The sequence below is a fragment of the Euleptes europaea genome, chromosome 5, assembly GCF_029931775.1.
Source record: "Euleptes europaea isolate rEulEur1 chromosome 5, rEulEur1.hap1, whole genome shotgun sequence".
Taxonomy (NCBI): Eukaryota; Metazoa; Chordata; class Lepidosauria; order Squamata; family Sphaerodactylidae; genus Euleptes; species Euleptes europaea.
Window position 1 is genome coordinate 72,792,607 of NC_079316.1, and position 13,473 is coordinate 72,806,079.

General features: G+C 41.3%; 1 protein-coding gene across 2 annotated transcripts in view; it reads left to right on the forward strand.

Annotated features, from left to right (window-relative positions):
• DOCK1 (dedicator of cytokinesis 1) overlaps positions 1–13,473 on the forward strand; it is a 530,876-nt gene that overhangs the window by 373,608 nt on the left and 143,795 nt on the right. For both annotated transcript variants that reach the window (XM_056850272.1, XM_056850273.1), the window contains one exon: positions 8,526–8,584. In XM_056850272.1, coding sequence (XP_056706250.1) covers positions 8,526–8,584 — 59 coding nt within the window. The remainder of the gene's footprint in view (positions 1–8,525; positions 8,585–13,473) is intronic.

Consider the following 13,473-nt stretch of genomic DNA (forward strand, 5'->3'; position numbering starts at 1 on the left):
AGAAAATAGATTCATTTGAAAGATGGTGTTGGAGGAGAATTTTACGGCTACCATGGACCGCCAAAAAGAGAAATAGGTGGGTTCTAGATCAAATCAAGCCTGAACTCTCCTTAGAAGCTAAAATTACCAAAGTGAGGCTATCGTACTTTAATCACATGATGAGAAGACAAACTCACTGGAAAAGACAATAATGCTAGGAAAAGTTGAAGGCAAGAGGAAAAGAGGAAGACTCAACATAAGATTAATTGACTCAATAAAGGAACCCGCAGCCCTCAGTTTTAGAGACCTGAACAAGGATGTTAACTGTAGGATGTTTTGGAGATCATTAATTCATAGGGTCACCATAACTTGGTAGTGAAATGAAATGAACTGAAAAAAACTTTAATGGCATAAGTAATATTACAACTGTTATAGAGGGTACATAAAATATGCAGTCATTAAGATAAAAACATAGGCCAGTAAATTCCAAAAATAGAAATTACAAACTTTGGGCTTTTTGAACTTTCATCACATCCACTAGAAAATTGGCAACATCTACAGTAACCTCCGGATCGGAATCATTTAATAAAAATTGATGTTTGGTTTGGGTAGACAGGTGATATTTGGAAAGAAGCCAATTTTTTAACCATTTCCCACGGGGTGTTTCATTTAGAGGGCAGACCAACAGAATATGATCAATTAAGTCCAGGGAATAGCTATCACAGGGACAAGTCCTTTCCTGGATTGGTATTTATTGATACCTTCCAACTTGGTAGTGATTTGATGGCATTTAACACACACACAATGCCATAGAGTCCCCTAGAGATCAGTTCCCCTGGAGAAAATGGCCGCTTTGGCCGTTTTCTCAAGGGGAACTGATCTCTATTGGCTGGAGATCAGTTGTAATAGCAGAAGATCTCCAGCTAGTACCTGGAGGTTGGCAACCATAAGTACGTAGTCTGCCATCTCCCACTACAGCTGCTGATGTTAGCTAGAACTAGTGATATGTTGTAGGACAATTATGTTTTTTGAGTACAACCAAAAGAAACATCACCCTCTTGATGTTTAAATCACGATGACAAAGCTGTTGCAGAGTACATGAATACATCATACTGCAGGCGATGCCGAGTCTTCACCAATGTATTACAATTAAAGGGGGTAGAATTCACAAGATGATGCTTGGTGTAACAACAGGAATGCTACAAGCATTTCTTTGTTCTTCTGTGAAATATTGGGGGCCATATGTCAGGATATGAAGGCATGGGTGGGTGTCAGGGTGTGGTACAAAGTAGGCCTTTACTTCCTGTACCCAATCAGCATATATACAAAAATCCTGGGGGGAGGGGCAGATTCTGAGAGAGAGGTGTTCGTAGAGTCTTAACAGTTCTTTGAGAAGCTGGTTTGTAGTAAAGGGTCAGGGCTTATTTTGAACCTCTGGCTAAGCATCTGAAAATAACCCTAACGTGTCGAGTCAACCCTGTGGAAGTTCTTGCTGCATTCTGGATTGGATTTCTAATTTTTTTTCCCCAAAGATTGTCTGTGCTAAAATTAAAATAGTATAGTTGCTGTGCTCTATGAAATAGGAGATACTTTTGTCTTTTGCTTCAGACAGCAGTACCAATCCTATCTTCTACCGGCAGAATGTTCCCTAGCCCTATTCTCATGTGCGCTGTGTTCCAAAATATTCAGTGGCTATAAATCTCTAGGATGTGCTCATTGCTCAGAGAGTAGTTAGGTTCAGGTAATGAAGTCCTTAAATTCTGTCTTCTTTCACCCATGACTAATGTTGTTCCTTTAAAAAAAAAAAAATGGTGGTTCCAATGTAGCAACATTTTTGAATTGTCCAGACATTTCTTCTTCAAATTTAGCTGCTTGCAGGGTTACAATAAAAGGTCCCCAGGTCAATGGCTATTGCCCCATTGAAATCATTCCCCTCCTGGATTTTTCTTTCCAAGTATGGAGTGGTTCTGTCCTGATCATGATTCTGCATGGTGTAGTAGTTAAGAGCGGTGGTTTGGAGCGGTGGAGTCTGATCTGGAGAACCAGGTTTCATTCCCCACTCTTCCACATAAGCAGTGGAGGCTAATCTGGTGAACTGGATTTGTTTCCCCATTCCTACACACGAAGCCAGCTGGGTGACCTTGGGAAAGTTACAGCTCTGTTAGAGCTCTCTCAGCCTCACCTACCTCACACGGTGTCTGTTGTGGGGAGGGGAAGGGAAGGTGATTGTAAGCCGGTTTGAGCCTCCCTTAAGTGGTAGAGAAAGCCGGCATATAAAAATCTAAACAGTAGGGCTCCTCAGAGATTTGTATTTGTGCCAGTTGTATTTAATTTAATCAATGAAACAGCATAATTATTCAGGATGATGGAAAACAAAACAGATGGTGAAAAGGTCCAACAGAATCTCTCCAAACTGGGTGAAAGGACATCAACATCAAACAGGCCCCCGCTGCATCAACTGTAGCTTTCTGCTCCTTTCCCCATGACCACCCTGCCTAGCATGCCCTGAGCAACCTAGTCTCCTACACTTCTTTGCATAAGTCATGTACACCAAATTCTTCTTCTTCTCCCTCTGTTCACTTCCATCAGTGGAAGTATCTCTCTCTGAGGTATTTTCCTCCCCTTTTTGATAAATGAATTGATTTCTTGCTACCTTATGACACCATAGCTCTGACCTGGATGGCCCAGGCTAGTCTGAGCTGATTAGATCTCAGAAGCCAAGCAGGGTCAGTCTTGGCTAGTACTTGGATGGGTGGACCCCTAAGGAATACCAGGGCCGCTATGCAGAGGAAAGCAATGGCAACCCAGCTCTGTTAGTCTTTTGCCTTGAAAATCTTACTGGGTTGCCGTAAGTCAGTTGCAACTTGAGGGCACTTTACACACACACACGACACCATACTGCTGTTAAGCAGCATAGCCACTGATCCTGCATCCAGTTCCCAGAGAGCAACCTCCTCCCATAAGGCTATACCAAGTTTCAGCTCAACTCTAGTTACTTTGAAATGTGAAGGTTTCCCTCTCAAATTCTAATTTTGCCCTCAGAAACCATACTCTGAGAAATGGTGTAATTCTTAATAGTTTTGCAGTGCACATTTTTTAAAAAGTGGGTGACCTTGGGCTAGTCACAAAACTCTCTCAGCCCCACCTACCTCACAGGGTGTCTGTTGTGGGGAGGAGAAGGGAAGGTGATTGTAAGTCAGTTTGATTCTTCCTTAAGTGATAGAGAAAGTCGGCATATAAAAACCAACTCTTCTTCTGTCTCAGACTGCTGGAGTAGTTTGAGTGATCACCACACACATGCAGCCTTTCTTTATGGGAGCTCGCTGTTTACCAAGCAGCTGTATAGACTGACAGTTAGGTTAAAGGTTAAAAATGAAAAGGCATTGCATCTTTTAAGGGCTGGTGATGCCCAATAAGCACATCATCTTGGGGCAGCCACTCTGCAGCATTCAGCAATTATGTTTGTGACAAGATTTGTTGTAACAGGCTATATACTAAAGCCAAGCTTCTGAGGAAGGGTAAGAGACCTCTGAAGACTTCGTGTATTTTGCACATTCAGTAGTAATTAAGATAAACAGCCTGCATCATGGGACACAATGGCTTATTAAAATTAGCTAAATTGTCGAGCTCTGTGATAAGTTTCACCAAATTATTATTTCTCCCATAATCACTTATACTGTAGGCAATGAACTGAGAAAGTAAATTGTTTGGAAACCAATAAAGTCATGTGGCTGAAGCATAAGATTATATTTACTTGTGGGAGAAATATCTATTCTCTCCCACTGAGATGTAAATGATCGCTTCATCCAATATCAGAAGTTCTCTTTAGGTTTTAATTAGCCTTTTAACTATTTTCATTGATTCCTTATTGTTTTAAACATCAACAGTTTTTGTTTTTTTTAAGGAACTCATCATATCCAGGAGAACATTTGTCAATACTAAATTTTCTAATGCTTGTTAATGTGAGTAAAAAAAAATTATATGAAGCAAATATGCAAGATCTATTAGCAGTACTAGGGAACTCCCAATTTATTCCTTGATAGAAAGAATTTCTTTATTTTGTGCCCAAAAGATTGTGCTATACTCTTCAGTAGCCCAGTGATGGAATAATACTTAGCTGGTGTTAGGGGTAACAATAGTTTGGTGACCTAATGCTGGTTAAATGAAACCATGGTTTAGTTTTCCGAGTTAGGAATCTTTAGACATTTAGCAAGACTGGCTAACTCTGTCACCCTAAATGCAAAGAAGCCAGAGATGCATCAAAAGAGAGTTAAGTATGGATGCTTTGTCATAACTTTAATATTTGGCTATGGTTAACAAACACATTATATAGTTAACAGGCTATGGCTAACAAACACATCCTGATTGACACCCAATACTTACAGCCCATTCCTGAAGGGGGGGCAGTTAGGCAGCGATCGGGAATGACACCGCCACGCCGCCTCCACAGAGGCTTCCCAGCTGCTGAAAATAAAATCAAAAGAATTTAAAATATTAAAGAAGGAAAATGCCCCCATTGAAAATAGTGAGGCTACGACACCAAAAAAAGGTGCCGTAGCTACGCCGCTGCGGGAAGGGGTGTTCCCAGAGTGAAAGAGATTGGGCAGCTGCCTAAAGGTAGCTCTGCCCTCAGGAATGCCTCCCAGGGCACTGTCGCAGGGACTTCCACCACTGGAATGCTGTCAGGAGGCAGCAGCTGTGCCCAAGCCCTGAATCATGGCGTGGCATCCTGGTGCTGGCGTGGATGCCACCCCTGATGGCGTAAGTGCCGCTTATCACGGATTAAATGGGCACTTACGCCAGCGTGGGGTCACACCGGCTCCTAAGGCCTTAGCCATGATTTAAGTATTGAGACATACCTCACAGTAGCTCAGGGCTACTGTGAAAGAAACTCAATCTAATTCACAGGCTTCCCCTCCCTACTGGTATCAAAGTATTGCGCAGACTGCATTTATTTATTTACTTCATTTATAACTCATCTTCCTCTCCAGTGTGGACCCAAAGCAACATACATTATTCTCCTATTTTCCATTTTGTCCTTACAACACCCCCGTGAGTTTGGTTAGGCTGAAAGTGTGTAACTGGCCCAAGGTCACCAATTTGGATTAATACTGCTTCTTCTAGATCCTAGTCCAACATTAAGCATGGCACCACTACTGACAGCAAAACTGTGAGAATCCATGGGGAGGGGCTGTGGCTCAGTGGTAGAGCCTCTGCTTTGCATGCAGAAGGTCCCAGGTTCAATCCCCGGCATCTCCAGTTAAAGGGAGTAGGCAAGTAGGTGAGGTAAAAGACCTCTCTACCTGAGACCCTGGAGAGCCACTGCTAGTCTGAGCAGATAATACTGACTTTGATGGACCAAGGGTCTGATTCAGTATAAGGCAGCTTCGTGTGTTCATATGCAAATAATCAGGTGGTTTACAGGTTCAAGACTTCAAAGAGGCTTGTGGCATCTTAAAGAATTTGTTGTTGCACAAACGTTTGTAAAGCAAAACTGAGTTTATCAGATGAATTTTATTCCTTACCTGTCTTGTGTGAGGAACCTAATGGCAAATCTCTTAACAATTAAGATGCTTAATCCTTCAGTGGAAGCAGCTAATTTATCCTGCTATTCTCTGATGTCCCAAACCTCTTTACAGTTTGTACTTCTTTCATTGCAGCATTTGCTATTTCAATGAGGAATAGCCACATGGGATTGTTATCAAAGTATTTTCCAGTGAATTGCAAAATCCATATAATAGCAACTAAAACTTGCACCACCATATTGCTACCAATCCTTATACTGTAGAAAACAGTATTCACCATGACTATGCATCTTCCCACAGATTTTTTGCTCTAAGGTATGATACCATGGGTTGGACTCGACCAGCTTTTCACTGGGAAAAAATAGAATTTGGTGTCTCGGTTGAACACCAAAAAAGCTACACTAGGGATCATTGGACCTGCCTGAACAAAACTCACGTGGAATGGGACCTGTAATATGAAGTGGAAAGTGCGTGAAAAAGTTATCTGGATCCAGCCTCGTGTCGTCAGGAGACATGTGCACCCTTGGCACGTGTCTATATGAATATGGCCCACTTTGCCATTCAAGTACAAATTTATACTAAGCCTCAGAAAAACAAAGCTGCCTTCCTTCCACTACCTCTCAGTCCAAAGGAGATACTAGCTTAGGTTTCTCCATGGAGCTTAAAGACATTGTTAAATCTAAGCAATGACCCATATTGCCTCTGAGGCATGTGGAGCCTCTGAGGCATGGTGAATAGGAGTAATAACAGGTCTTTTTATTGCTTCCAATTGGGAGAGGTCACTTACAGATGAAGAACACTAATACACATACTGAGAAACTACACACACAATAGTATTAAGGGATTCATGACTATGTGGCAAGATTCTGTGACAGGCTTGGAAGGAATACTGAAATCAAGATACATTAAAGCTGGAAATATCATTAATTAAATATCATTCTATTATCTCTGCTAAAACATGGTTAGGAGCCTATAGTGGTACAGCCCATGAATTGTTAATATCAAGAAATAGAATAAAGCTAAAGAAAACACCAAAACATTAGTAGTGCCAAAATACAATCTAAGCAACATTCTTGAAGAGGTTAAAGACCATGTAAAGAATACATTTGCATTTGCAAGTTCAAGTGAGAATGAGCCAGAAGAACTAAGGGTTGAGACCAGAGAGATTAACCAGTAAGAATGCACAAAGACTATTCCTGTAGCCAAAAGAAATGAAAAGTCTCAATGGATGACTGAGGAATCTCTTAAAATTGCTAAACATAGATGAGAAGCAAAAGTAAAAGGTGACAGAAACATGCAGTGTTCCAGCAGCTTCTATGTAGAGACAAAGAGAACTATTATAATCAGTGTAAAGAAATAGAAGAAAACAACAAAAAAGGAAGAACAAGAGATCTGTTCCACAAGATCCAAGAACTCAGAGGGAAATTTAAACATGGTCAGATATGCAGAAAGATCAATATGGAAATACATGAACTGAACAGGACAAAATAAAGAAAATGTGGGCACAATACACTGAAGAGCTATACAGAAGAGACAAAAGGATGACAGATTCCTTCCAAGAACAATCTTTTGAAGCAGAACCTGCAATTTTAAAAAGTGAAGTGAAAGCTGCACTGAGAGCAATTGAGAGCAACAAATCACCAAGGATAGATGGGATATCAATAGAGCTATTCCAAGCCACAGAAATGGAGTCCGTCAAAATCTTAACAAGAATATGCCAACAAATATAGAAAACAGAACTATGGCCTGTAGACTGGGAATTCTCAATTTACATTCCAATTCTGAAAAAGGAGACATGCCGATTAATTGCCCAAGATGGATGTAGTTAAGATAGTTAATGGTCTGCCAGGAGTGCTAATTAAATCACCTTAGGGTGAGGCAATGGGAGATTTGCTATCCCCATTGTCTGGCCAGGCACACCTTGAACCATGGAAAAAGGTGTAGATGCCAACCGCCCTCCTGCCCAAGTCAGACAGACAAGATAGATCCCAGACTTCTCTGAGTGGCACCCATTTAGCGGGAGGGGTCCGACTGCTTACAGGAAGGAGTTACGAGCTTGAGAATCTCCCAGGCTTATTTCCACAGTGGCAAGCTATGCTTTGCTGCGACATCTGAACCAACCCAGTCTGAATGCCTAGAGAGGGTCTCATTCACTATTCTTGATCTGGGAAATGTAAACTTTCTGAATTAGTTGAAATAGGTTTTTTTCCCATGGTGTGTGCATTCATTCCTGATTTTTTCTTCACTTGCCAGTGCCAACTCCAAAATAGATTCATCTTCTATTTACGTCTTAGTTTTCTGCAGCCTTTCAGGATGTTTTACATTTTGCTCTCTTGGAATATTCCAAAAGGTTTTGTGGTAGCTCAAACTCCACATAACTGCTAATGCCTGTTATTTTGATGTCCTTGATACCTGCTGGATGTGGTGCTTCTTGGTTCATTTTCTAGGGCAGTCAATGTATGCTAAAAATATGCATAAAAATAAAATATTCCTAAAGCTGTGCAGTTTGTTTTCTCCAGCTATTAGAGACGGAGAAGTGGATAATACTCTCATTAATCTACACAGCTACCCCCTCACTCCCAAAGGACAGTTATGTAATATGCCGATAAGGCAAAGTGAAATTCCCATAGGTGAAACGTTTATAGAAAAAGCTGTGTAGAATGGAGTTCCTTTTTTCCTCCAAGCAAGGAAAGAAATGCAGATGTTAAACGAGGGCCTGTTTAAGTTTTGCTTTGGCTTATTTTTATTTTTGAAATCATCTTTTTGTGTGTGTTTTGGAATGCCATTTAATCTTCTGCGTCCTCTTTATCCCATCAGCAACAACAGTTGTATTGCCTAACAAACATCTAATTAAGAGGCTTAAATGACTCAAGTGTGTAAGGTACATTAAGATCCTAAATAATGACTCTCTGATTTAGTCTTGGCTGGTATTTTTTGGAGATACGTTTCATTTTTCTAACAGTAGGAGAAGAGAGAAATGTTACACAAAGCTTGTTTTTGAGAAATTTGTATTCTCCCTAGGTATGGTGATATGAGGAGACAAATCGGGTTTGAGATCCGAGACATGTGGTATAACCTGGGTAAGTAGGAGTCTCATCATTTGATCCTGTATTATTTGACAACCCTACTGATATACGCTCAGTACTACTTTCCCAGCATAATCTGAATCATTGTGGTGCACATTAATGGTGCACCTGGCTCTGTATTCTTCCAATTATCCAAATATTTTGAAAGCATCTTGAGCATTCATATAAATTAAGAGTGTTACAGTTCCTGTTCAGGGCGAATTCTTACATTACAAATGCTGCTTGGAAGCCAATGGCTGGCACCAACAAGTCTGAAAAAAATAAAATAATCCATTCGGGGTTTAAATCCACCACAAAATAAACCACCATTGTCCGCACCAGCACAGACAGCACACCTTATGTCATGTGTCCTTTGTTTTTGTTATCGGAGTCTGGGACCCACTTCAGGCCTGGCAGCAGCTGCGACAGAGCCCAGCACTCACTCTGGGCCCAGCAGTGGCTACAGCAGAGCCTGGGAGCTGTTTCAGGCCTGGCAACAGCTGTGGTGGTGCCCAGAAGCCACTCCTGGCCCGGCTTTGGGCCTAGCAGCAGCCATTGAATCTAGGAGCCTCGCCAGGCCGAGTGGGGGCTGTGGCGGAGCCCAGGAGCCTGGCCAGGTCTGGCAGCAGTGGCTGCGGAGGGCTGGAGCCTCATTAGGTGAAAGACTAGAAAAGCCAGGAGGGAGGGAGCTGCACCTCGGCTCAGCGAGCAACTGGGGAGGAGGATGAGATCACCCTCTGCAACCCTTGCTTACCCTTACTTGTACTGTACAATATGTAAGGGAAGTTTACAATAATTAATGCACCTAAGAAAATTAACTTTAAACCTACCTAAAATCCATTTAAATCCGTGGAGCAGTATCAAAAAGTATGAGAAAGAAGCAACTGCAGGTTACTGTGAACTTTCAGATTCTTAAATAACATCCTCTGGCAAGCTTCACTGTAATTGTCTTTAAGTATCCACTTCCCACGTCTCAGCACTGCTTGAGTGAATTTTATAAAGATCTCTATAAGGTCACTACCACTGTTGTTATCAAGCCAAATACCAAGGTCCTGGTAGAAATTATGAAAGCGAAGGTGGCAAAACATAAATTGGTGGAAATTATTGTTCATATTGTAAAACTATCTATTTGTTTTTCAAACTCAATTTGCCTCAGTATTGTCTGAACCATTCTTGCTATGTGTTTAACTGTGCTAAGATAGAGGGGAAAGTGTGAACAAGCACAAGCCTTTCTGATAATTGTTAACCAAAATTATATTGTAATAAGGTACTCCAAATTCAAATATATCTTCTAATAATGTTTGTGCCAAGAGAGAATTTGGCCTAATCTGCATGAATGGTTTTTGTTGGTTTTGGCCCTGAACTACTTTGACTTTTTCTTTCTTTTTCACACATATTTTGCCCCCTAAAGAAGTAGCTTCAATTTTTCCTCAGCTTTTCTCCAGCTTTTTTACAAGTCCTTGGTTCCAGGATCACCTGGAGCCAGGTTTGCTGGGGCCAGGCGAGAGGGTGGCATTTCTGTGCTGGGCGGGGGGCTCGGGGGGCTGCTGCCTGGCGACCAATCATCTCTCTCCCCCCCTACAAAAGGGAGGAGTGGCGATATAGAGAGCGGTTATAACCGTTGGAAAAAGGTGGGGGGGAAATAGAACGGACTGGGGGGATAGTTCCCTCCCTGGTCCGTCTATGCAAAATAAAAAGAGAAGCCCAGCAGAGGAGGCTTCAGTGCGTTGCCGGCTTTTGGGGCAGCCAGGGTGGTCTCTCCCTAGGGTGGCAGAGGATTTTATCAAATGGCTCACACCCAGGTATATCCAGTTACTGCCAGCCCCAGCTATTCCAGCGGGACAGCTGGAATAGGAACAACATCAGTCTGCATTGGGAACGACAGATGTTCTGGATCCTGCCCCAGATGCTGTGCCAATCTTTACAGCTGTTTATAGAGTTAAAATAAGTTGTGGCCAGTTAACACCACAATTCTCTTCTTCTTCTGTTAAATAAAATTGTACTGTTTATTGGACTTATGGTTATGGTTATTTCAAGGTTAGCCAATCCTCTCAGATAGCCTTGCACCAGCAAACACTTTTTACTGCTAAGTTTTTTTCCCCTCAAGCTGATTCTGAGTCCCCTTCATACAATGTGCAGAAATGCTCCATTTGGTTTTTCCCCCACCAGCCATTGAGTCCAGTGGGCTGAGAGAGTGTGACTAGCCCAAGGTCACCCAGCTGGCTTCATGTGTAGGAGTGGGGAAATAAACGCAGTTCATCAGATTAATGTCTGCCACTCGTGGAGGAGTGGGGAATCAAACCCGGTTCTCCAGATCAGAGTCCACCACTCCAAACCACCGCTCTTACCACTACACCACGCAGGCTCTCACTGGCAAGTAGAGAGCAGATTAAAGTGCACAATGAAACACAATAGACAGACCTGGCTTCAAAAAGTATTACCTGGTTTTCAAAAACTAAACTAAACTCTCTCCATCTAGCCAATTCGTACTGATTCTGCTATCAATGCCAATTACTGCTAATGATGCATTCACCACCTACTGAGCCTAATTCCATTGCTTGGAATTTAAAACTCTTGGTTACGTGGGCTTAGGGATTCTCAAGACTGGCTTGACCCAAACAAAGCCACTAATTAAAAATTTCAATTAGCAATTGACTTCAACTGTCAAAAATTATTTATCTCCTGTCATCATGTGCTTAGCTGTAGTTGTCTTGTCATTCTAGTTCTGATTGTAAAAGGGTAGCTGGCCAAAAGGCTCAAACTGTTCAGAGTTTTCCAACTGCCATTATCCGAACTGTGTTTGAGAGGGAGAAATGAATTGCTTGGCTGCCGCTCGTTTGCTCTTTTTTCCTGGCTTGGTTGCTGTTTTGAAGTCTTGACCCCGCCCTGCCCCAGGTTCCTTTGTGTTCTCTTGCTTGCTTGCTTATTTATGAAGACTAAGGGAAAGGTGTAGGATGGGAAAGGAAACAAGGGAAAGAGAGTTAGGGAGAGAGGCAGAGAAACAAACACTGCTGCTATGTCCTATGGTCTTTGGTTTGCACAGTTCTGTCTTGTCTCTCATGCTTTCCAGTATTTACGCTAAACCACGCGGAAAGGTTGTCTAGACTATTGCTAGAGATATCCCAGTATCCAGATGTCACCCAGCCCTGCCTCTCTTTTTGTTTGTTTTAGGCTAGTTCAATAATGGAATGGTGGATGGTGAACAAGCTGCAGCTTAATGCAGGGAACACACAGGTTTCTTTATGTCAAAATCGCACAAATGATTGTGGCATGCAGGCAGCGTTTCATGGGGTTGCACTTCCACTGAAGACAAGTTCACAGCTTGGGTATCCTCTTAGATCTGGTGTAGATCTTAGCCCAAAGGTTTCTTTTAGTAAACTACGCTGGAGAAATCGGATCTGGCCACCGTTACTCATGCCCTGATAAATTCATGACTAGACTATTGTATCATATGCTAACATGGCACTGCTTTTGAAAACTTATCTTCATTTGCGTTCATTTCCATTTCTGGGAGCAGTTTGAAGGACTACTTATAAGCCTTAAGCATCCTCAGGGTCACTTCCTATAGCATGAAACTACCCAACTGTTGACACCATCTGGAAAAGCCCTGTTTCATGTTCCTCCGTCTTCTGACATCTGGTTTATTTACATGGAACATTTCTTTCTCTGTTGTTGCCCCGAGTATGCAGAACCCCCTTCCCCTTCAGGCTTGCCATACATCTTCCCGGTTATTCTTCTGGAACATTATCAAGATTCTGCTTTTCAAGTGGGCATTTAATTTAAGCTGATTAAATTGCATCCCATGTGTTTATCAGTTGATGGTTCACAGCAACCTGTTCTGTGATTTTTTTGTTCGTTTAAGAGCTTTTAAAATGTTTTAAAGTATTCTTCCATGTGATTTGATGTAACTTAAGTAATTTTATAATACCATTTTGGCCGACCCTCATGTCTGAAAAATGAGATTTAAAAATTAAATAGTATAAATTGAAGAATAAAAAAAATAATGAATATAAACAATAATTCCAAATACCTTTGGCTTCAGGGACTATCCCAACAATAGTTTCCACCCACTGATTTTACCTTTCATATGTTGGGCTGCAATTACAGTTTTACCATTAAGCATTTTAATCTTCTATCTAGCCATATGTAACTCAGCCTTCAATTGTTTTAATAAATGCTCTGCTCCATAATTTTCTTTAGCAAAGTTCCATTTAATAGTCAATTAACTTTTGGAAATGGAATTTATATGATAGTTTTTGGTAATCAAAGGTATTTAACAGCGCAGTCCTGTGTAGAGTTACTCTCATTTAAGCCCTTTGAAATCAGTGAGCTTAGACTGGAGTTGCTCCGTATAAGATTGCACTGTAAGTGTCATGGGTCACCTTAATTTCTTTGGTGTTTCCATGTTTTTCATCATGGGCCCTTGCATACTGTGCTGACATGGAACTGAAATATATATAGGAACCTATGTACCAGGAGTAGGTGACATCTAGTTCTTTTTATAAAATCACATCCCAATGTTAACTAAAGAAAATAAGCCATTCTGTTGAATTCCAGTAATATAAGTTAAAGTAGAAAGCTGGCATTTTTGCCATTTCAATATGAGACCAACATCCCTTCCTAACCATCATCTACCATAGCGGTTCCCAAACTTTTTGAATCATGGAACAGTTTTCAGGAGAGAAATTCATCACGGAGCACTAATTTTCACCTAGCATCTATATTCTTAACCGAATTACAGTAGTATTTTTCTTTCCAGTCTCTTCATGGAGCACTAGGAGATGTTTCGCGGAGCATCAAGTTATCTGTGGAGCACAGTCTGATCTACCAGAATGTATACTGTATTTCTATACTTAATACCGATGTTACTATCAGATTTAATACTGTGAGAGTTACATGTATTA